The following is a 25656-nucleotide window of genomic DNA, read 5'->3' as shown; positions in this document are numbered from 1 at the left end:
GTCTCCTTCGAGTAACTTTCTCTGCATTTTTCTCACTCTGAATGGAAATATAGGCAACATTTTCCCCTACTCATGCACATCTGGTAGTAAATTACAGGAACTGACTGTGAAAACTGTGGAGAAACCCTGCTGCTGTGCTACATATTGCATTCAGTTAGTTTTAAGCAAGGACTCCTTTCTTAAAACGCTGGTTGCCTCCACTTCTCTCTCATGTCTCTGGTGGGAGGGACTAAGATGTTCCTGAAGCTGAAGAATCAGTCAAATAGGGAAATGGGACAAGGGTAGTTCAGAGGTTGAGGGCCCAGTGCCTGCCTTTACTCTCACAAAGGACATAATCCTAATGATTGGAGAGCATTTCAATGTGGGCCCTTTAAAGCATCACCCGTAGTTTTTTAATTCTAACAAGCATATCTGTGGCCTGTGGGCAGAAACTGGAGCAAACGCACACAGGGAGATCTGTTTTACTCAAAACTTAGATGCAAAGGGTGCAAAGGGTTTGATTTTGAAACAGATTGCTTTGCTTGCATGCACTTTTGAACAATAAACTCACAGAACTTTTGCAGTACAGTATTAATCATGTCCTTCAGTACAAACTCTCACTGTTCTGACTGCTGATCTGACAAAGAGGAGTTCTCTGGAACTTCAGCATCCAGTCTGCACTTTTTGTGTGACTCCTGGCTCTTAGAAATAAAGATTTAAACCAATTTGATTTTTAACAAGTGGCAGAAAAACATACTGAAGAGGAGCTGTGAATAGAATTACAGATTAGCACCATCACTGAAAATCTGCTCTCTGTTTCCCGACTTCACCCAAGCCGCCTGCAGCTCTCCTCCGCTCCGGCCCGACCCGCTCCGGCCCGGCCCGGCCCGGCCCGGCCCGGCCTCCTCTGCTCGGGGGAGGAGTTACATCCACCGACGTGCTCGTGAAGCTGGCTCAGACAACCCTTGAAACGTGCATTTGGAAGCGAGCAGCGGGGACCTGAACGCAGCGTATATCAGTCCAGATTCATCTGAGAGACGCAGTGAGGCAGAAGTGTTCTCACCGGGACTTCCTGCACAGCAGCGCGGATACACGATGCAAACCACTGTGTCGACAGTTTAAAGAAAGAAACAAGCACCGGGACAGCATGTAAGTAGACTTTCTGCTGTTCTTTGAGTAAAAGTCATTAAACTTAGTTCAGGAATATGACTGACTGCGGATCCAAAAGGCTCAGTGCTGTCAGTTCAGATCACAGGGGGCAATAAATAGTTTAAATGATCCTGAGCAGCGGTTCCCAACCTAAAAGGTTGGAGATCTAAGGGGGTTCGGATTAATGTGACGGACTGAAAAAGCTTAACAGAGGAGTTGCTTGAACAAATGTGTGCCTCGGTAATGTCAGAGCTCTGTTGGCCTCTTCGGTTTACGCAGCGTTTGTCCTTAAAGCTGCACTAATAGATCATGTTGTCCTGTTATCAGCAGTACTTTTGTGGAGGGCTACATTTGTTGCTTGCAAGTTCTTTTCTCATAGATCATTCTTACCTGATGCAGTCCCATCCAAGTCTTTGGAGCATCTCTAACAAAGTGAACTCATGACAGAGCCTCAGACAGCCATGTCGCTCACAACATTCCCGTTTCTATTACGCTTTAATGTTTCCACATATGTGTGTTTGGTCTGCCTTAAACACTCTGTCACGGTGTGGTTCGATGTAAGGAAATTACTTTTGGATGCAGTTTTCCCTTCCAGTTTTATGGAAAATGTCTTTAGAATTACACAACAGGACAAAACTAATAACACCAGATGTTGTGCCCGATGTTAAGATATGAACCGCTCTGTGTGTTACTCTCCCTTCATTTAAAAACTGTTTGCTTTAAAATTTCACCGCAACTACTATTGTTTGCTTGCAAGCACACCAAAAGTTGTAATTCTTTATAAACTTGAGGTGAAAAAGTGGAAAGCGAGTGTCACACAAAGTGCGTTTAGATGCGCATCGAGAAGTATCGCATCGGAAATTATGATGGAAACGCCATAATTCGGATTTCTTTTAATTTCCCAATGATTTGAATCACTCTGGGATGGAAACATGACTACAGTAATTTGATATTACAGGAATGGACTTCTGGTTGACTTTAATATCGACTCACACACACATGTGGAAACAATGTGGTCCGTTTCCTACACAGATGCAGATAAAGTTTAGATTCATCAGCACATGTTCCCATGTCATGGTGTCCATTGGGCCTCAAACACTTCATGAGTAAGGGAGGATGGCAGAATCCACGGACTTTTGAGCAAAGCATCACTCGTTTCAGAATCGCGATGCACAATTCATCCTCATCCTCGCACTTTTCTATTTCCCTCCCACTCGTGATTCCTCACTTTTCCACTGTACTCTCACAGTGAATAGTTAGGGGGTTAAAGGTAGATGGTGTGGGTTAGATATAAAGCACATAGTAGGATCTGTTACAAAGATCTGGGCTTACTACTTCTGGGCTGTGACTCCCATCCTTTCATGTGAAAGCTGCCTGTCAGGAAACACCAGCCTGGGGAGACTTTCCATCACATCCTGTGTCGGTGTTCTGTTTCCTCCTTCATAACCACGGAGTGTTACATTTCCACATCTTTTACATAAGGACAAATGCACCTATTCCAATTTTTCTGATGAGACTTTTCTGTCTGCCAACTGGTTGTTTAGAGTCTGTATCCTTCAGCGCTGCTCCCTCCAGACATCTGTGTAAAAAGCAGAGGACAGCAGTGATTAAAACTCCACTGGATGGGTGCAACAAAGCTGTGAAGATAGGAAAGCTCTTAGCAGCTGACTTAGACACTTTGTTTGGGAATTGGAGGAGACTAAAACAGAGCCAACAGAGGAGTAAATGACAGACTTTTGTCAAAGGATGGGGTATAAAACTTGTTAAATTTGCATTCTAATTCTCTTTTATTTGTATTTATACTTAGTTTACTATATTCATTCGATACTTTTGTACATTTGGGCTGATCTGGGACCAGGGAAACACATTTGGTTCCATCTCATGTTAACATGTGCTGAAATGACAAATAAAACTCCTTGAATCCTTGAATCTGTGCGACGAGAAACTTTTTGCCATTGTGCCACTGTGATGCCCCCGAGTAGATTTAAAAAAAAAAAGATCAAATAATGCTGCTTTAAAAAACATTTAGTGAATAAACATTACAGCAAGGATAGAATGAGTCCTTCAGAGTGCTCATTTCTCCTCTAAAAGTCCCTAAAACGTCACAGTCTGATGAGAGAAAAACCCCTGAGCTGCTCAGAACTCTTGGTAAGACCCGGGAGGTGTGATCAGAAACCAGATGAGCAGAAAACCACTGAAAAAAGAATCTGTCAGGTGTAACTCAAGCTCTGCAGACACACAGCAGATCCCTGAGTGCTTATTTCATGGCACTTGGGTTTTTATTCTGACGCATTAAGAGCCAGCGTCTCCGTAATAAAGTCGCTGAAATGGGACGTTGGTGTGTTCACGTCAGTCTTCCTGCTAGTTTTCAGTTGCCTGCTTGTCAGCTGTGTTGGTTTTGTGGCCTGTGTTCGTGCTTTTCGCTCACTTGTTGTTGCATGTATGTGGTTCCTCCTCAGTTTCTGCACAGAGACCTCTGGTTTTGTCCCACCACCTACAAGATGCACATGAATAGCTTGTTAAATCAATGGAGTAAGTATTGAGACGTTCACATACTTTTCACCTTTCCTCACATTGTTGCATTGCAAAAACGCTCCGACACTGAGCTGAGAAACCACATGTCTGGAGTGGTTACCTGTGTGTGGAGGCAGCAGGGCTTGATGTCTTTGGGTCACATCCGTTGCTGTTTGTTCTCACACGAACTGGCACTTTAAGCAGGTGAATGTGCCGCACTGTAAATGCGTTTAGCTCTGCATTGTTCTGAAATAGAAAGCCATTTGCTCAGCATCCAGCCGGTCTAAACATGTCCAAAGATGGTGTGTCAGACAAGTGTCCTGTTACCTGCCCCCCATGTTCAATACGTCCCTCACAGGCTACGACTTCAGCTGATTCTTCTGTCCGCAACGTTTCAGCTTCACAGCCGGAGCTGTGCTGGACATTTACTCGCTTATTCAGCAGGATTACAGACATTTTTGTTTTTAAATTGCTTCAAAGCTGGCGTGACAGAAGTGTTGTCAACAGCTCTGACCTTTCAGCCAATAACATGCCCCCTGCCTCAGTTTCCTGCCTCAGTTTCATAGCAAGCTAAACGGCTGCCAAGATGCAGCCATCACTGCAGTGAAGCCATTTCCCCCAGTGTTACAGCACCTCCTTAATACTACAGGCTCCACGATGCTTATCAGAAAGCTGGTTTATCCACAATGATCAGATTTAGCTTTGATTGAAGTTTAAAGCTCATCACATAAAGCTTTGTGCAAACTTCTGAAAAAATGATCACTGAGCTGTTCAGTGGAGGCAAAGCCACAGAGAAGCAGCAACACTGTGCATATTCAGGCCTTTTTAACGTAATGATTCAGCGCATTCATAGATCTCACTTTAGCATCTTCACTTCTTTTGTTTGTGCACGTATAAAATAATGCATATTTGTGTTGTGTTTCTGTTGTTCTATTTTAAATGTGATGAGATTCTTCTTGCAGCTGTTTGCACACGAGCACAAGTTCAAAGATAACTGCTTTTTTATTGGCCTTCACACTTGTACTGCGACCCGCTGCTTAGCTGCAGGGTCCATGTTTGCTTTGGCTGTGAGTTGCAGCAGGCCTTTTTCCTTTATCCATAACTAAGGACAGGCATCTGGACTGATATGCAGCAGAGTTGTGGTTGGAAACACTTCTGCTGCCTTAGATCCAAGGAATTTAAAGGGATTCCCCCGTCATTAATGCTGCTTTCAGCTCACAGATGGTGGATGCTGAGAATAATCTCCTCTCATCAACACAGCTGAATCCTGGCGACTTCATCTCCTTGATGTCTCCCTGTGCCCCGTCTGGCCTCTTTCTTTGTTTCTCCATCTGATAATCTGACTCCTCACTGCACAGTGAAAACTATTAGTGTGTGCTGACACGGCACTCTGTCATGACTTGACTCACATATTCAGAAAAAAGGGGAAAGTTGTGCTTTGCTACAGCTGGTAACCTGGGAGAATGGGCAATGAAAACATTTGAATTGTGAGGTACTGTACATGAAGCATACAGCTGAGCTTCTGCTCCTCTGTAAATAACACAAACACATAAACATTTCGACATGTTTTCCACATTCTTTCGCTGCCACTCATTTATTTTCATCTTCTACGGCTTCTTTTCTTCAGCCAAAAGACTGTCAAACGGCATCATTTGGTTATCCTGTGATGTCTTTATGTTAAGATAGCTCAACTCGTCAATTTCCAGGTTGATTTATGTCATTATCCGGACAGAATAAAGCTCGTTCTCTGGGGATAGCTGGGTTACATTTACATCACGAGACAACAAACATCTGGTTGTCAGGTGTCAGGAATGCCGTTAATGACTGATAGACGGCACCATCGATCATTGTAGCAGCTGTTTTAGGCTGGGGAGCTGGTATATATTCCATTCGGCTTTATTTGAGCAGCTTCTGGCTCATCTTTGACTACAATAAAAATCTGATAACCTGACGGCAACAGACACAGTTAAGCCTTGACTTGTTAGTTCTGGGTCCCTGCAGCAGTCGCTCCGGTGGCTCTGAAAGATGTTTTTTCACTTAACTACAGTGTTTGCTTTAAGGAGATAAAAAAAAAGCAGTGAAATGGATAAGTGCAGTTAGCTTTATCTACTGCCTCCTCAGTACCTGACACAGCACCGCTCAACAGTCTGGTTGAATTGGGAAGCTGCAAACTCTTGTTTTGTGCTGTTATCTCAACATCTGTCACCTGGCAGAAGGTTTCTGCTCTGAGCAGGAAGGAGGGAGGATCTTCTGTTAGGGATGCTCTATCACTCAAAAGATCCGTCCTGTCGTCATTACATAAACTAAACTAAAACTGTTTGATAATAATGTTGTAAGACATGTAAAAGAATGAATAAAATGTGAATGATAGAGAAGTATGGGAGCACCCTCCTGTTGTCTGTGCCTTGTTGCCTGGTCAGCTTTGGTGAAATGGACCCTAAAAGCCAGAGAAACTGAACGACTTTGCCAAAGAACAGGAGAACCAAAGGTTTACAGACTACCTGCTTAGATTCTTACACACTGCAAACTACTTTCTTGGAAGGAACAATGCACTCTGAGCGGGTTTCCAGTTCCAGGAAACTTGTGAATGGTTTTGCTGTGACGGTGTGGAAGATCTGCTGATTAACAAGCTCCAACATCCTTTTCTTGGCCTTCTTTTGTAAACATAACCAGTTCCAGCACTTTCCAATACATTCATCTGGGTTCATTTTATGGATCCACAGGCTGTGGATCTTTGATTCTGTTAAAAATGTGTTTGTTGCAGTGGACAGAATGCTTATAAACTGTGTTCGGTCAGTTAGAAACTGATTAAAGCATGAATTTGTTAAGCGAGTCCCACAATATGTGCATAAAAACATAATCTGTCTGTTAGCAGAGGCCTGCAATTAGTGCTAATGGCATGTTAGCAGTATGGCACAGAAATAATCTCAATTATTTCCCATTTTTATTCAACTCTCAGATTTGGGAAATTCATCTCAAACATGCAAAACATGAGTTTGTTACTAATATCGTTACCAGCTTGTTTGTGTTCTGATGAACTTTGTATCAACCATTCTGAGTAGTCTGAAGAGTTGTGGTGGTGGGAGGCAGGAGAATGGAACGGAGGCACATTTTGCATGACCTCTAGCACTGTTTTCAGCCCACTCACCCATAACTGGAGTGCAGCATCTCTCTGCTGGCATTTCCACCAGCGGTCAGGGTGTCGCTGCTTTGTGTAATGAAAACTGCACTGTTTGTTTAGATGGTGCATAACCACAGTGGCTGGCGTTGAGGCTCTCCAATTCCCAGATGGCCTGATTGCATTTGGAAAAACACAGTGATTTATGGTGTTTACAACCAACAATGAGCACTGAACAGAAGGTTCTACTGTACAACTGATACTGCGTGGAGGTGTTTTTCTGCTATCCTTTTACAGCTCTCTCTGCTGGGTAGCACTGGATTCTTCTCCCGTGTCACGTGCTCGTGAAAAGTGGCTCAGAGAATATATGGTTACAGTCAGATAAAGTTCCTGCTTTGGGCAAACTGTGAAACATTCAATGATTCATTGGATGATTTCACCTTTGGGCCGTAGTGTTTTTTACTGAGAAAGGTATTTCCTGGTGATTTGATATCTCAGCTGTGGCTGTTTGATGTTATCTTGTGTTTGATGCAGCGTTCCTTGTATTTCAACAACCAGCTGGTCTCAGAGCAGCAGAGCAGTCAAAGATGCTGCATGAATGTACAGGAGTGAGTTTTTGGGTAGTAGCAGTGAAACATGACAAAGAACATATATTTATGTGGTAAAATATGTAAGTCACCTTTTTATTCCTTTATCAATATATGTTGCATTGATTGATACACAACTAACAGAGATTTATGTCAATTATTACTCTTATTTTAAAATATTATTAGTTTAATCTAAACTTATGAATAGCAAAGCTTTTCTCCATAAGTTGTTGAACTTATTGCATGTAAAAGCCTGCGTTTATCACTTAAAAATGGTTGTTATTTTCAGATTAAAGCATATGCACACATTTTGATATCTGTGTCAGGCTAAAGAACATGAAAGGTAATCGCTGCATTATGGAGAAAGTGACTCATTTAGACTTCACAGAACATATGTAGATATCTCCCTTTCCAACCCGGAGGTTCATTTGCATGCTTTTACCTTTCAAATCTGGTGCCGTATGAGCATTTCATCGTCATTTTCAAGCCACGTGAAGAAGGATTTTATTTTATTCACTGATAAACAATAAGTGCAAACTTAAAATGGGAAAAAAGGGTTTTGTGGAAGGAAAGAAAGGCCCTAACCCATAATTTAAGTGTCCTATTACACATCAAACTGAGTTACAGGGCCTAGTTGTTGAACTGTTCCCTCATGAAATATGATTTTTGAATAGTTCCAAGACATTTCACCCTTAACTCTGACTATTGTTACGTCTTTTTCCATCGAACTCGGGCTGTGACAATAACCACATGTTATTTGGAGGTGTACCGCAGGGCAGAGCTCATTGCTGCCATGATGATGTACCACCACAGCTTTCTTTTGTATCTCAGAGTGTTTCCCTTCTCATTATAGTTTCACAATCACAATAGTTAAGACTGAGAAGTATTTAATTTCTAAATGATCCAGCTTGACGGCACAACATTCCAGCGGGAAGATAAATTGTTGTTCGGGCTCATGAAGTGACCACAGGGACACTTGCCTCATAAGTAGGATACAAAACAGCGTAACCTGAGCTTCAGCACGGTAAACAGAGACAGTGAGTGAGGCCAGTGGAGCACGAAGACGCATTTCCTGAGGAACAATGATCCACAGAAAGAGCGTGTTTACAACAGCTGAGATGCCCTCATGAACTGTCACCGGAATCCCATTTATCTCACATACACATTACAAAGTCTGATTAATCAGCACCATCCAAGCCTTCATTCTATCTCTGCAAAGACAGAACCTTCCACCCGCTGTTTCTCTCTTAAACCAAACATGCGCTCTCTTTTTAGAGCCAGCCTTTCTGTTCTGGACCGACTCGGCTGCTAAAGCTACTGTTACCAGATTATGTGACAGACACAAGCGACCCAACATATTTAAAACGAGTCCAAAACAAGCAACTGGGCTCCTAAAAAAGAAGCTGAAAGCAGCTTATACAAATAGAACTGCCAACTGTGGAGACTAAAGTTATCAGAAAGTAGCAGTGTGTCTTGCCAGATCATGTGAAAACTCCTGCAGGATATAATATTAGGGTTTAACATTAGCATTAGCATTAGCATCTCCCACACAGCTTAATTCGATTATGGTTTACTTTAAACACGACCTTATTTCTGCTGCAGTTTGCATGACGGCTCATTATAGTACAGTGAGTGCAACAGCCGTGCACATGGATCTGTCATATTTTTATTGTTTATAATCTGATCCATGATGCAGAACTAACGATGTTCCCTGTTAATTAGAACCTTTAAGCTTGGACTGCAGCTCATTAGCTTATTAGGCGCTTCACTTTTACACAAAGGTCATATAAAACTATAAGCCTGAGTGTTCAAACCTAATGTAGAGTTATTTTCCCCTCTATCAGGCCTTCGTCCACCTTTCCTATCTGTTTGTGCATGAATTGCACATGCTTTGAAAAGCATATATCTCTGGTTTTATTCTAACGAACAATGTGTGACACTGTGTCGTATGCAACAGAGTCTCCGTAATCTTCGATGGTCGCACAAAGCGTCGCCTTTTTTCCCTCCAGCATTCACTCGAGTGAAGGGAGCAGTGGACAGTTAGGAAGCTTCTGATTTAGTTAAATTGGTCGCTATGTTTTGGACAGACAGAGAAAACGTCACAGTTGTATGCAGCCAACACTGGTACTGAAGTGAAGGGAAGTTCAGGAAGAGGTATTTTGGCCTTTTTCTCAGAGTACAGCACATGAATGACCCAAAGGAGTTCTATCGGGTTGAGATCGGGACTGCAAGCCAGTCAGGTTCTTCCACACCAAACTGGCTCATCCATGTCTTTATGGACCTTGCTTTGTGCGCTGGTGCAGTTTTACCTGTAATTAGGGACTCGTGTCAGTTTGGTAAGACTATAATCACTGTGTAATGAAATAAAAAGGCCATCTTTTGATGCTCATGAGTGATTCTGCACCAATAATTACCAGAAAATGACAGAAACTAAAGAATTATAACTGTTTAATTCCTTGTGTGTGTTAACATGTTTGGCCAACAAACACGATTCTGATTCTGAACTGTTTCTGTCTGCTGTGCCGAGCCTTTTTCAGCTCATTCTTTTGCCTTTTGGGGGCCTCATCATTATTGTTGTTTATTGATTGATTATATATACTATAGTGTATCTTCACTGTGGTTTTTATGGTGCACTGATTGATTGTGAGGGTCTGCTAACACCTAAAAAGTGGTCAAGTAAAAATGTATGAATCTGATTTTCTTTGTTTTGCACAGTTGCTTAGATATATATTTATATTTTTCCAGATGCTTTCAATGGGGCAGTGCATTTACTTAAAGGGGAACCGGTATTTTTAAACCTGGACCTTATTTCTGGCATGAAATACGTTCATCTACTCACAGAGAACAGTTTGGTGAAAGTCGGCGTCCTTCGGAAGATATTTAGATAACTGGAGATCCATATAACGGAGTGAACGGGGCTTAGAGGATGCAGCCTCTAAATAAGGCATTATCTGTCTTTATTTCACCAATACTTTAAGAAGAATGAATGAATGAACGTGTGCTATAGCTCTGTTAGCTCATAGCTGCTGTTATGTGGCTACTTGCAGCTATAGGAGAGCTAACGGAGGGATTTCTACACAGGCACTCTACTGGGACCACTTCATCCACACGCCCCCCTGCAGCACAGTTTATTCACTCCGTGCTCTGTGACAGTCGGCTAACTTCACACAGAGTTTGCTGCTAATAGTTTTGTGCAACATGGCAGGATATTTATCAGATTTTGACGACGTGAACGACGACTTTGAGTAAGATGGACGTTCTTACCGGAGTGAATAAAGCCATGCGTGTGGATGAAGTCGTCCCTTTTAAATAAGGTTTCACTGTCTGTATTAAAACAAATGTTGTGTTTATTTGACCCTAGTAATTTCTGGTGTTTGATATTAAGTGGAATTCTGCATTGCTGCAGCATGGAGCCACAACTGTGTGGTCGAGCTCTGGCCTTCCCTTATTGATTGACATATGAGTCAATCGATAACACCAACCCTTTCCTGTCATCTTTGCTTTTGAAAACCTGCAGATGAAGGCAGAGCTTAGAGGCTGCCGTGGCTCCGAGTCGAGCATTGCTCCAGTTTGGAAAATCCATGAAGCAATTAATAGCTGCTGTGGCTTAGTTCAACTATTCAGCTTTTAATGCATTAAAAAATGTCTTGACTGGAGTGCTGTTAAGGGCAGATTAACCCTCTGCTTGGTGCAGCTCTAGATGCTTAACGCCTGAGATCACTGTGCCTCTGAATCTGTTGTGCAGCTAAATGTCTGGATTCAGAATTCAAAGGTTACATTTGGTTTTGACTCATTTGTTGAGGTGAGATTTTGATATTATTGGCTGTGGTCAGTTATTGTATTTGCTGTATCAGCTTAGTGTGGAAGCAAGCTTTCCCTCCTTATATCAGTCGGATCTTATATCAGAACTTCCCAGTAAGTCGTTCCCAGTTGCTTTCTTTTAGCATTTCTGTCGGCTTTGACCGAATTGCTGCTGAAACACTGTCTGGTTGGTAGAATTATCCACAGCTCGGATGTATGTTCAGTATCACATCATCAAAGCCATTACTTCAACCACAATGTAAGACTGTAAATCTGTATCAGTGGGTAGAGCTTGTGTTTATGTTTAGCAGACACTTTTATAAGAAGTTAGGGTAAGGGAGCCTTGCCTAAGGACCCCTACTGGAGATAGTAGTCCCTTTCATGCAGGGGATTTGAACTCAGGTCACCCACATGAAAGGTGGCAATCTTACCACTATACAGTCCCAGCTTTAATGTGTTTATTATATCAAATTAACTTTGCTAAATTCTGGTTGGAAAGAGTCCTCAACATCCCTGTAATTTCCTTTGTGCTGTATTAGCTCGTGCTAGCTGTTTAACATCCAGAGACTCACACAGACCAGCATGGTGCTGGTGCTAACCCACTTTGGCGTGCACCCTGCTGTTGATGCTTTGACTGTGTTGGATCTGCAGCAAAACCTTAGCTGACTGAATTTTGAGTACATCGACTGTTTTATGGCACATTTGAGTCCACGCAGCAATGTTTTAGCAGCTATTTCTAGCCGTCCTGTTGTAGTGCTGCAAGCCTATGGCGACGACATCTAGCACATGTGTGCAAGCAAAGAGCTGCATGGAGTCCTAACCTGAGACTGTATAGGTGTCCAGTATAGGACCACATGCAGCGATATACATAGAGTATCTTTTATTCCCTACTTCCTCTTGTTATGCTAATGCTGCTCAAATGAGGCTGCAGCTGCGTTCATTTGTGCTAATACGTGCATTTTGATTACCATCATTTTATTTTATGCCTATGATTTATATGCAAACAGTTTTGGGCTCTAAAACCTTTTGGAAAATTCCTTCCAGGGTGAAGATGTTCTGTCTTTGACTTTAATATTTAATTATGGACTGAAAAAAAAAGTTTTTTTCACTTTTTATTGATTTATTTTTTGTTTTTGGCAGATTGTGTATTGTTCCTTGGTCTGTCTCGGGTCATAACATGAACCAACTGACACGGCAGTGGGAGATACCAGCGGGATATTACCCATGCCAACCTCCTTAACTGCATTTAAATGTGCAGATACTGTGATTATTCTGAGGAACAGAGGCATCAGAATGCAGGGTCGGTGTCACATAAACCAACAGAGAACCATCACCCCTCCTTGTTTTAGATGAGACTCGATCAGACTTCTGGTTTTCGTGAAAACCTTGAGAATAAATTGGTTGTAGTGAGCTGATTTTGGGGAAGACGGCTAAGATGAAACCTGCTGTCAGAAAACTGTTCTGTTCAGCAGGCGGGGCGATTATGTACGACAGCAGACACCTTTGGATTGTCAATAAAGGTGGTTTAAACAATAATATAATAATGTATTATCACCCTGTATTCAATTTTATTTATAAAGCGCCAGATTACAACAATTAAGGCACTTAAGTAAAATAGTCCAATTCAAGCCAATTGGAATTCAATTAATTGTAATTATAATCCAATTAATTCATATGGAGCCAATTCAAAATTAATATCCGAGCTAAGGAAACCAACAGATTGCACCGAAACTTGTCTTCAGTCCAATCTCCCGTCCTGAGCCTGAGGGACTGTGGAAAGGAACGACTCCCTTTAACAGGAAGAAACCTCTGGCAGAACCAGGAAGAAACCTCTGGCAGAACCAGAACCAGGAAGAAACCTCTGGCAGAACCAGACTCAGGAAGAAACCTCTGGCAGAACCAGAACCAGGAAGAAACCTCTGGAAGAACCAGAACCAGGAAGAAACCTCTGGCAGAACCAGAACCAGAAAGAAACCTCTGGCAGAACCAGACTCAGGAAGAAACCTCTGGCAGAACCAGAACCAGGAAGAAACCTCTGGCAGAACCAGACTCAGGAAGGAACCTCTGGCAGAACCAGAACCAGGAAGAAACCTCTGGCAGAACCAGACTCAGGAAGAAACCTCTGGCAGACTCAGGAAGAAACCTCTGGCAGAACCAGGAAGAAACCTCTGGCAGAACCAGACTCAGGAAGAAACCTCTGGCAGAACCAGACTCAGGAAGAAACCTCTGGCAGAACCAGACACAGGAAGAAACCTCTGGCAGAACCAGAACCAGGAGGAAACCTCTGGCAGAACCAGACTCAGGAAGAAACCTCTGGCAGAACCAGAACCAGGAAGAAACCTCTGGCAGAACCAGAACCAGGAAGAAACCTCTGGCAGAACCAGAACCAGGAAGAAACCTCTGGCAGAACCAGACTCAGGAAGGAACCTCTGGCAGAACCAGAACCAGGAAGAAACCTCTGGCAGAACCAGACTCAGGAAGAAACCTCTGGCAGAACCAGACTCAGGAAGAAATCCCTGGCAGAACCAGAACCAGGAAGAAACCTCTGGCAGAACCAGACTCAGGAAGAAACCTCTGGCAGAACCAGGAAGGAACCTCTGGCAGAACCAGAACCAGGAAGAAACCCCTGGCAGAACCAGAACCAGGAAGAAACCTCTGGCAGAACCAGAACCAGGAAGGGTGGCCATCCGCCTCGACCAGCTGGGGTTTGAGAAGACAGAAAAGAGGGAAAAGAGGGGGAAAAACACCATAACACCATTCAAAGGATACCTGCTGGAACAGGGAAACACAAGTTAATAACCACAATAATGTCACAGGGACATAAAATCATTTGAGAAATTAAACAGGGGGAAAAAGAGAGCAAAGTGAGGAAAGGTGTGACAGATGAGGTCCCCCAGCAGGCTGGGCCTATAGCAGCAGAACTATGGGATGTTTCAGGGTCACCTGAGCCAATCCCTAACTATAAGCTTTATCAGGAAGGAAAGTTTTAAGCCTAAAGGGTGTCTGCTTCCCGGATATTTACTGGCAGCTGGTTCCACAGAGAGGGGCCTGATAACTGAAGGCTCTGCCTCCCATTCTGCTTTTAGGGGCCTGATAACTGAAGGCTCTGCCTCCCATTCTGCTTTTAGGGGCCTGATAACTGAAGGCTCTGCCTCCCATTCTCTGTATGTGAAGGTAGCTGCCGCTGTTTGTTCTGTGTTTTCGTTTTCATATGGATGGGAACTTTTGGGAATGGTGCTATGTGCTCATTGCTTTTGACCCACCTGTGTCCATGTGTACTTAGCTGTGGGCAGTACAGACGGTCCTGTTGGAGTTCAGTGTGTCGTCAGATTCATTCGCACCTGTTTGGTGTACAGAGTGCCAAAGGTTTCACATGGTGGGATTTGTGCCGTGTTGGCTTTAAGTGTGAATCCATGAGTAAGTCGGCTCTCTGACATCACCGGATGACGCAGATCTGTTTGGGGGTTGACACACAGCCCGTCAGCAGGCAGATTTTAGTGCATAAACACACACACATGCTCTCTGCTTTTCCTACCTCCAGGATAAACCTTGTTTAGCTACTAAGGTTTTGGGGGAAATCTCACTGCTGTGTGAAGCTTTTATAGCGGTACGGCAGCATTCCATATCAGCCGGGAAGACGTCAGTGCGGTCCCGGCCAACCTCGGCCGTCCTATAGGTGGGGCGTGTGGGGCTCAGACGCAGGTCAAGCTCACAGAGGGCTGTGATAACATATTTTCTGCATTTTGCTTGTCTAACCTTCCCTCAAAGCTCAAAGCTTGAGCATTTTGTACATCTTTTAAGACCAGCCAAACTATTCATTGACTGTTCATAAAGTTTAAAGAAACTTTACAGGAATGGAAAGTGTTGATGTTTATAAGCCAACTCTTATTCCAAGGTCTCAATGTGGATTTTGCACGTTGTAATCATGACCTGTGGTAAAAACAAACTGCCAGCGTGAAAGTGTTCAGGGACCCACAAATAGATGAGATGTCCGTGCTTTTCTGCACTGTTTAGTTTTGGATGGCGTCACCGATGGAGAGCAGCAGACAGAGTTGTTCTGTCAACATGGACATGTTGTACGCCTGTTTTTCAGGAGTTTAATTTGCTTAGCAGATCTGGTTAATTGTACATAAAGACAGCAGTATGTACAGTTCGCAGGCATTAGTTTGGATAAATGTGGTCACATGGCTCGTTCTGTGTGATGTTTGTGATGCAAAAAACAAAGTATTTTGTCCTTGAGATAATCTTTAAAATGATTGGATTAAACTAAATCTTAATTAATTCCTTTTAGGGAAAAAAGATGACATAGAAAAAGGGTTCTTAGTCAGAGTCTTGGAACTGGAAAGCCCTGGTAAATGTTGAGGGTTGCATCAGGAAGGGAATCCGGCGTAAAACATGTGCCAAATCAATGATGCGAGATCGACTCGCTGCAGCGACCCCTGTTAGAGGGAGAGGCCGAAAAGAGAAGAAGAAGAAGAATCAGAGTCTTGGAAACTACCGGATGTTAAAATGAAACTGTCCAAAAGCTTTGGGTTTCTCAACAAAACAGATTACAGCAACTTTGTGTTTTTCTTGTTTGTTTTTCTATGAATTTCATCACACTAAAAAAGATAAATTCCCCTTCTTCATCCCTTTGTTTCCATCCTGCATCTGGCAGACCAGAGGAAATGACTTGTCCTACGTGCTGATTCCTCCCCAGAAAGAAACCAGAGTTTAATTTCTGTACATGTACAAGCACTATACCTTAGATATTTGTACATTTCTGCATCCCTCGTGATAAAAAAAGTGTTCATTAGTGTTCAGGTTCAGAAATGTTTCCATAGTAAACAGTTACCATATGCAGTCAGTTCAGAAGCAACAGTCAATTCTCAGGTGATTGTTTGGTTATATTGAATAAAAAATTAATAAAAACTAAAAAAATTGGAGCATTATGTTTCCACAGCCTCCAAATTAGGAGACAAAAAAGTTTGTGAACCAAAAGGGCCAAGAAAGAATGAGAAAAGAATGACAGCCGGATGACGAGGCTGCTCTGTGAGCGTTTCACTGTGACAGCGTCTGAGCTGAAAGTGCAGTAACTGTTTAGTCTGAAGCCGAACAAAAGCAGCATGAATAGCTGGGGTTGATTCCCCCGACTTGATTGATAGAACCCTGCCAATTGCGTTAGCGTGTCAGCATGCGCTTCCCACAGGCGTCATCGTGAAGGCGAGTAAGGCTGTTGTCGTGGAGAGAACAAACTCTGACCTTCACTGCTCTCACACCAGCCCTCTGTGGCTGGAAGTAGGTCATGACTCCCCCAAACGGAGGAAGAAGCTTCGCTGTGATGCATTTAACTCACTTAGCCACATGTCAGACTTAAAGCAGCTGAGCAGTCATGTTGGAACAGCTGTAAAATGCTTATTATTATGGATACATGGAGAATTATCTGTTTAATCTGCTGCTCTTATCGAGTGTCTCAAGCTTTAGGATCAGTTTCACTTCATTCTACACTGTAACTTTTAGCACATAATTTATTCTATTGGGTCAGTGTCATGGATGTTGTGGCATTATTGGACATAAAGCTCTAAAATGAACTTAACTCAGACCATAACTATCAAACTGGCTCAAGGTGATGACCTGAGCTGTTCAGATCTTGGTTTTTGTGCAGTACACCACAAATGTTACACAGTGGAGTTCCCATTTACTGGCTTGACAGCCCATAATCTCAACATCAGTAAGGGTTTTAGGATCACATGGTGTCGGTTTGTAAGCTAGAACAACTCTAATCTTTAGCGGTTTCAACTTGCAGCTTCTGTGACTCTCTTAAAGGATCTGCCTCAGATGCCCTGCTGGACCTTAAAGGGGATTTTTAGCTTTGTTTAAAGTGGGCTTGTATGTCGTCAGCATCTGACCTGCAGACATTAGACAGTGCTCAGAATGCTGTTGGTTTGAAATAACAAATCTTTCTAACGAAAGCTAAAAGCAGTTTAAAAGGGGCCGTGAGAAAAGTGAATTTTTGACCACCTAAAATATCTCAAACCTCAAAAGTTTCACAGCGGTTTGAGCAAATGCTGTATTTGGGATTTTTACACAGCCTTTGCAGACTGAGGCTGCGCCCACAGATGCCTTCAGATCCGATCCGATCGGTATTTTGGGAGTTTGGAGGCTGAGTGATCACCTCAGATTCTTTGCCTTGTTCATTGAGACCTTCTTAAGTAGGGACTCCTTCCTTAATCCCATTCCTGCCCCTTCTGCACGCTCTGAGTTCTAACAACAATACATCTATTGATATTATATCGGCTCCCCTCCTTCATTCAAATGTTTGCAGCAGAGAAACTTGTTCATATGTGAGTATTTATGCTGTACTTGCCCCCGTTTGAATCTTTTAATAACTCGCTGATTCTGTTACTGTGTCCTGTTTGACCGCCTGCTCCCAGGAGATTTGAGTTGGGTCCCACAGTAGCTGCATGATCCAAATCAGAACCTCCTTCATTGTATTTTTTACTTCATTATGCATCTTCTGTTTTTAATGAGTCTGGATTTGTTGGCAGCTCATCACCAAGACATTTTGACTTGTGTTCAAAGCCATGCTGTTAAGATATAAGCACAGTATGGCTTTGCTTTGTCTTGCTAATAAGAAAAAGACCTTCAATGAAAAACATTATATAGAAATATTATTGTAGCATATTGTCCAGCGCTAATGGTAAACTCATGCCATGTGGACTGTGTGGTTCCACAGAAAACTGCTTTCAGCTATTAGCCCCATCAGAAATCAAACTCCACCTCCTGAGGACAAACATGTCCGGGACAGATGTGCAGGTTGATGTCGCTGCTCAGCGACCAGCCTCGGCTGATTTAAGCCTCACATTATTCAGCATTTTTGTTTTGCCTTGTGAAGTGGAGGCAATAAGTGGGACAGTGAAATTAAGCCTTTTGTGAGTTTCTCTTTCATACAGGGTTGCTTTCATGCTGTTAAAAGCATAAATTGCCCTTTGGCTCATCACACAGCTTTTGTGTTGGTGTGATCAGTTGATGTTGAATGAAAGCAATTTAAGATGTATTGGGCTAATTTATGCTGGAATATAATTACAAGACAAGCGTTGATATTAAACATGTATTTTAAAGTCTTATTTGGTGCATCCCTTGATTAGTCTGAATTATGAGAAGCAGGATCTTAATCTCAGAGTGAACAAAGGTCAGTAACGATACATTATATCCTGGATCAGTTGGAAGTTCAAATTTAAATCAACAAATGATAGTTTAGAAGAAAAAACAAAAAGAAATTATGTTATTATTTAAATTTTTTAATGAATTAGCTCTTTTGATATTTTGTCTGTGGGACATTTATGTGAATTAGTATATATTTGATTAAATAATATCATATTTGAATACTTTAACATGAAGTTAAAAATTTCTGCTTAGTTAAAGCTGCAGTGCCTAACTTCTACGTGTCTATAAATATCCGTTTCACCCAAGTTACTACAAGAGGAGATGATACAACGCTGATTAACGCTGATTGATTCACACCTGGCGGCATTTTTCAGTATTTGGTGTCGTGGGGGCGACATTCCCGCGCTGGCGCACAGGAAATGACGCATTCGACTCGGTTCTGACAACGGGAAGAGAGGAGAGCTGTGAGAAGCAACATGGCGGAGAACCCGAAGAAGCGTCCAAGAGGTTCAGAAGTGGATCGCACCAAAAAGAAAATGCCTTCCCGTTTGGCAGAAGGTCTGTTGTCAAAGAGAGAGAGAGACAAAAGGAGAAGACTAATCAGAGTTTGCGTGTTGCTTTTCCTCAATGGAGAGTCCTGAAGGAGGAGATTAGATTGAGGTTGGACACATGTTGCTCTGATGCTGCAGGATAAGTAAGTGACTCTGTTCTTTACGAGCAGGATGTGTTGCTGTTACATGCACTGGACCGAGCACTTTATTGTTTTCTTGGAAATGGTGCTATGAATGGAATGTGTTGTTAGCCTAACAGCAGTAAGTTACATGGTTTGTAGCCGTGTTGCTGAGTGTAACTCACTGAGAGTCTGTGTGCTGTGACGGTAAATTTATTGGATGGCTGCCTGTTGTTCCGGAGCTGAAACAAGGGAGCTGCCGCCGGTGTTGCTCACACATTGAAAACAATAGAGACCTATCGGCTCCGCCGTGGCCGGGCCATACGTCATATTCAGGTGCCGGTCGCATCGTTGTAATACCGCAGAAATCCTCCAGGGGGCGACAGAAGTTACGCGCTGCAAGTGATTTTTTTATTTTTTTTTTTTTAAAATGATTGTGTTGAAAATAGAAGTTCAAGTATATGCAGTAAAATCGGTCTAAAACTATCCAAGGCATCATGTACCGGGATTGAACATCTGTGTTGATCTGATCCAAACATTGTGCTTCAGAATGTGGTCACTGCTGATTGTAGAGAGGTTGTCTCTCTGTGTGTTTAATCCTGTTTAAACATGGCATGTTGTGGTCACAGCGACCTCCAGCTGCAGAAAACTATCAGAAAGACCATTTTGAACAGCCACCTAAGCTGTAGTCCTGGAACTTTAAAGGTATAAAGCCTGCATTAGAACTTAGGCCAAGAGCTCTCTGTAGTCACAACAGCTGTGATCCCATCAGAAACGTTGGTTTCTTTGGTTCTTTGAGTCTTTCGACTGTTTTTTTCAACCCTGCAACTGAACTATACTCTTGCCGTAAAGCAGTTTCACCCTAAAGCTCGACATGTCTCTACTTTCCCAGCGGACATCTCCAGAATGTGTGATGTGGACGTGTCTTCAGAGCCAACCAGTCCCACCCTTTATGGCGAGTCTTCAGACAAGTACTACCATGTTGACCGCTGGCAGAAGCTCCGCACAGCTGTGCGCAAACTGGAGTTCTGGGAAAACTTCAGTGCTGAGCTTATCGGGAGTGGCTTCTTCTCCAAAGTCTATAAGGTATTTCTTCTCTCCGCCCACTCTGTGATTTGAATGTTTTTGGCCTACATGTGAGCTGCCATCAAAGAATGCTTTGTTCAAGCCTCTAATTGCAGCATTCTTGCCATACTGTGATTAGCCCACAAGCTTTGGAAATTGTGGGGGCGCAATGCTCACCCACCTTACATAATTCCCAACGTTACACCAGTGCTTTGACAGAACAGCAGGGGGAGCAAATTGTCATAGATTGAGGCTTTGTCCCAGATTAAATGAGCTGGAATGAGGCCACAGGGTGGGTGACTGATTGGGAAGTCAGAGCTTTGATGTGGTCAGATTGGATTAGATAGAGAGAGGTTTTGTTGCAGTTCAATTAACTTAGAAAACAAATTTTGTCCATTATTACCAATGCATGATGAATAAAAAATGTGGTTGTGTGTGATGGTCATTGTCTTACCTGCAGTTGGAAAGCTCTCAGTTTGGAGAATCAGAAGAACTCCTGTTGGATGAGCTCAAGCTAGTCCTACGGCAACCAATACATTTACATTAAAGTTTTTTTCCATCTGAAATGCCAACTAAAAAAATCAAGTGTTATTGTGGATTTTTACACGCGTCTTTCTTACCCACAGACTGCCTGTGTGGCTACAGTCTGCGTTCCCTATCCAAACTAAACTATCTGATGCAAAGTGTACGAACAGACAATGTAGCTCAATCTGCTGTGAAAGTTTTGAGGTTTAAGTTGTTTTATCTGAAGAAAAAATGACTCCTGTTACGGCCCCGTTCTGAGTAGCTTTAAGCTAGCCGACCCATCTGGAATCCTACAGACTCTCCAAAGTGAGAGCGTTCTGACTGCTGTTTTCTGACGACTCATAAGTACTTCACAAAAAGAGATGTCTCTTTAATATGTAAACATTGTTGCTGAATATCATTAAATGCTTTTGAATGTTTACAAATAGCAACTGTTACCACAAATCCATTGTTAGCAAACTAGCTTCCACGTTAGCTTAGCCTCTTTCGTTGTCTTTGAGCAGATTTTATGTCATGTCAATAAGATGTGTTGCAGGTGGCACCAATATGATGGTCAGAAGAATATCCCACCTACAGAAAGGTGGCGCTGTAGCAGAAACTATACTTGGCTTATGGAAAAACACCATAACTATGTTGTAACAGCTCTTATTCTTCCCTCTGCTGCCACTAAAGAAGCCTTCTGCCCCTCAGGTGACACACAGCACAACTCGGAAGGTGATGGTGGTGAAGATCTACAAAAATGACGTGGACCAAGACAGCATCGTTCGAGAGATCAGCCTGCTGCAGAAACTCTCCCACCCAAATATCGTCAGGTAGGATTAATTTCTCATTTAAGCCTCTGGGTTGTTTAATGGAGCCATCTCTGATGTAAGCTGAATAAAATGCTTGAGGATCTCCCTTCCAACACACACAGTCTTTCTCTCTGTGTCTAGACAGACTCCACCTGCTCCCACATATCACACTTTCCATCCTACATCACAGCTTCTCAGTCTGGAATCTACAGTATTTATGGCTACAGAACAGATCTAATAGTAACAGAGCGTTAACAGAGCTTTACATATACCATGTAAAGTTAAGTGTACGAAAATGCCAAAACGGATAAATAAAGCACAGAACAGAGACGATGTGGACTGAATGTGTTCTGCAGACGTGGAAATGCTTCTACATGGTCATCTCTTCTTCTTCAAAAATGGTGCTTCACTGCTATCCTTCAACATTTCAAAAGACATTTCTAAACCTGGTTTTAGTAGTTTCAGCAACCTTCTTCATGGTTTTATTTGCCAAACCAATGAGTTCAACGTTCTGAAACAAAGTCTTTTCCACAGCGCAGGATGCATCCTTATAGGCTTTATGTTTGAAATACGAGATGCTGCAGCTCTTAACTTAAATAACTGCAGGACTTTTCCACTGGAATTCTCTCAACTATTTGCCCATTTAAATCCAGGCAGGGTTGGATTCTGTGGTTGGAGACTTTAAGGCTTATGACCTCAGTCAGTCACAGTTTGTAATCAGATCTAAATTTGACATTCATCCCTGATAGAGAGGTGAGGACATAAGTTACGTGGTCCCTATGGAAGTTGGAGTCAAGCAGCCGTTTTATATTTCTTTATAAGTGTGTAACATAATCTCTGATATCGCTGTGTTGAAGGAAAGTTGCAGACAGGTAGCAGCATCAACATCCCAGTAGCAGGTGATCTGACACAGCAGAAAAATATGAAGCCTTCTCATACTGTGGCTGACTGTGCCTTCTGCCACAAACACAATTAGGTTTTGGTGCTGTTTAATAGCAGCTTCCATCTGCTACACTTATGAAAGGCGTGAAGCCAGGCAGATATATGCTGGTGAGACAAGCTCTCACCATTTAGTCGGGTCAGAGCAGTAAGGATGCTGCACATAAGCTGCAGGAGTCCATACTGCCAGAACTGGCACAGAGCTGTTAATATTTGGACTGTTTTTACTTTTACTTTCTTTTTAAAGTGCCTTGGATTGGCTCCATATAAATAGACTGAGTTGCTGTGAGAAATCCCCTGCTCATGAGGTTTTTAAACATCTAGACTTTAGTGGGAACTAGTTGGTTAAAACGTACTCTTTTATCAGTCCACAGCCATGTCAGCAGTTTTTTGGGGCGGGGTCACAGATGTGCTTCAAGCTAACTGCTAACATTAGCATCCTAACATCACGTTTGTCGTTACAATGTGTCACAGCTCATCTGTAACATCTGTTTCCAGCTTCCACTGAAATAAAGTCGCACCTTCCAGCTGCCTGTGGGGATTTCCAAAGATAACCCTGATTTATTGATGCTGTAGAATAAATATCACGCCTCTGTTTCCAGATATCTGGGCATCTGTGTGCGGGAGGACAAACTCTATCCAATTTTAGAGGTGAGTCCTGCTCTTTGTTCCTCTTGTTGGCTGCTTGTGAGTCAGTGTCACTGTATTCTCACCGTCTGGCTCTGTTCAGAGTGTGGAAAACGCCTCACGTTAGACCAAAAAAAGAAATGTTGAGTAAACTCGTTGAGTTTGTGTCGCCGCCGTCACAAAACGACGTTTTCTGTTTTAAACATGGAATCTTACCGACTGTTTCTCCCTTGTTTTTGTGGCGTTTTCTGACCTTTTCTCATTGAAACTCGTCTATTGTATGTCATGATCCCAAATATACTCTTTTTTTATAACGACACATTATTTAAAACAGTTAAAATGAGACCAGATTTCAGGAAACACTGAAGTAAAGATGTAGGACAAGGTTTGAACATTAATTCTTATTTAGAGGAGCTTGAAAAGTCTTGTGCTGGTGTTTCAGTTACCTGATCGTGTTCAGCCTCCTAACTGCCGTGTGTCTTAGCAGTAAGCACATTTATCTCTTTATTTCTCTTTATTTCCATTTCTGGGACTCTGAATACAGTGAACAACATTTAAAATCAGTTCTTCTGGGAAATTGTCCCATCTTGATGCTTGATGGCTGAATATACGTTATTTCATTGTTATACATGTGACATTTTTTACTTAACGAGCTTAATAAAGATCCAGCTTATTGATGAAAATGTTCACATTTCACTCCTACCTGTAACCTGCACTTTGGCTGGTGTTTCAGTATGTAAACGGGGGCTGCCTGGAGGAGCTTTTGGCCAGGAAAGATGTTCCCCTGTGCTGGAGAGAGAAGGTCGACCTTGCCTGTGACATAAGCAGAGGAATGATCTACCTGCACTACAAGAACATTTACCACAGAGATCTCAACTCTAAGGTGAGAACGTTAGTCCTTCATCATTAGGTTCGTCTCCTCAGATGCTGAGAATCACTTTGCTACCACCGAGGGATTCTCTCCACATCAACAACCAAGGCTGAGAGCGTGGGAACAGAAAACTGCTCAGTTTAGGTCTCACAAAGTGTTTTGCTGCTTTTTCAGTTTCATTTGCTCACAGCCACATCACAACCAATGCTTTAAAGAGTTTTAAAGGAGCAAGAAACAGTTGCCTGGAGTGGAACCCTTTGGTAATAGTTTATCCTACACTCTCTCTTTTTTTTGGACAAAAGCTTAGAAATATTACTGAAAGGTGCGTGTATTTCCCAGCATCCTTCCCCTGGGAGTTTATGGTTTCACCTGCATCCTCCAACATGTTTTTTTTTTTATTATTATATGCATGAAACTGTCTCCAGTAGGGGTCCTTAGGCAAGACCCCCTAACCCCATCTGCCTACCTGTGAGTCGCTTTGGATAAAAGCGTCTGCTAAATACATAAAGATTATTATCCTTGAAATGAACACTTCACATGCCCGTCGTGCATTGATTTTATTTGCAGACATTCCTCTCTTCTCTCATTTGTCCTCTGACTGTCCTGCAGTACGAGCCTCGACTCCTTCGCCCATCCCAGAGCGGTTGTGATTGTGTGTGGGTGCTGTTTCTCCCCTGGTTGCCAGGCCTCCCAGAACAAGCAGCCAGAAATGCAAAGGGACATCATGACAGTCACTATTGTCATGTTAATAGATTCTTGTTAACTAAGTGCTGTTGCTGCACACATGACCTGTCGGCTCTCACGTCAGCACGAGGCTGCTCATTTGGCTCTGGTCTAATTCTCCTCGTTCTTCTCCTCGATGGCAGATTTGCACGGACCTTTGCCAGCAGAACCCTCACTTACAAAAGAACACAGAAGTGATGAAAAATATTAGCTCATCTTGAGTTTGATGGCAGCAACACGTCAGGATCAGACAGCAGGCTTGAAAAGTAAAAGGAAACAGTTGGAGGAACATGATGTAAGAACGGCAGCTTGGAGAGTCCCAGAAGGAAAGGTGGACAGAGGTCGACACATTGTGAGGCAGTTTCAGAGTATTGCTCCTAAATGTCAAATTGGGAGGAATGTGGATATTCCTTAATCTCACGATTACATTTAAAAGTAAACGGTTAAGGATAGATGAGTTCCAGGCTTTGTCCCCCTCATCGTGGCTTTCAGGCCATGAGCCCACCTCACCTGCATCATGGGGCACGACCTTTGAACCCATCTTCAGCTGCTTCACTGGACCTCTGTACCCTGGAGATGGAAACACAGTAAACTCTCGCCTCATTTAAAGGCTTTTCCAGGCTTCAGTCTACAAAGAAGCGATTTAAAACCAGGAAAGAGTATCAAAGGCCAAACTCAAATCCCAAGAAGGTCAAAGAACCATATTTCCCAGGTCCAATAATCCGTGAGATGAGCACAGCGTCCCGTTACAGCCGCTGGTGTCGCAGGTTTAACAGGTTTAACAGGTAACCGTAGTCACAATGTAATGGAAAAACTGGATGATCGATCACCAAATATCATTTTGGTGCCTGAAACGATGCTGAAGAGGTTTGATGTGTTGCTGTAGATGGATTTGGACAAAGTTGTAGAGCAAATCTTATTAAACAACATGGATAAATGAATGAATGAATGAATGAATGAATGAATAAAGCAACTAACCTACAGCGATATGCAGCCTCTGGCTTGAACGTGGGGCTGGATAGGAAGCGGTAAGATTGCCACCTTCCATGTGGGTGACCTGGGGTCAAATCCTGCATGAAAGGGACTACCTCCCTACTGTCACTTTGGATAAAAGCATCAAATTTGGCCAAATTCATAAACATAGAACATGT

General features: G+C 42.7%; 1 protein-coding gene across 2 annotated transcripts in view; it reads left to right on the top strand.

Moving 5' to 3' along the window:
• Window positions 1-966: 966 nt before the first annotated feature.
• The window catches only part of LOC140309353 (dual specificity testis-specific protein kinase 1-like), a 33841-nt gene continuing 9151 nt past the window's right edge, over window positions 967-25656 (top strand). The window contains exons 1-6 of one of the 2 annotated variants that reach the window (XM_072387182.1): window positions 967-1128; window positions 3588-3660; window positions 19857-20050; window positions 21245-21366; window positions 22887-22935; window positions 23645-23794. In XM_072387182.1, the coding sequence (XP_072243283.1) occupies window positions 3630-3660; window positions 19857-20050; window positions 21245-21366; window positions 22887-22935; window positions 23645-23794 (546 nt within the window). In that variant the 5' untranslated portion in view covers window positions 967-1128; window positions 3588-3629. The remainder of the gene's footprint in view (window positions 1129-3587; window positions 3661-19856; window positions 20051-21244; window positions 21367-22886; window positions 22936-23644; window positions 23795-25656) is intronic. The other variant, XM_072387183.1, reaches the window with a different exon arrangement.

This window comes from Leuresthes tenuis, unplaced genomic scaffold (assembly GCF_036924035.1).
Source record: "Leuresthes tenuis unplaced genomic scaffold, fLeuTen1.0.hap1 SCAF_6, whole genome shotgun sequence".
Lineage (NCBI taxonomy): Eukaryota > Metazoa > Chordata > Actinopteri > Atheriniformes > Atherinopsidae > Leuresthes > Leuresthes tenuis.
This window is presented reverse-complemented; position numbering and strand designations above follow the sequence as displayed.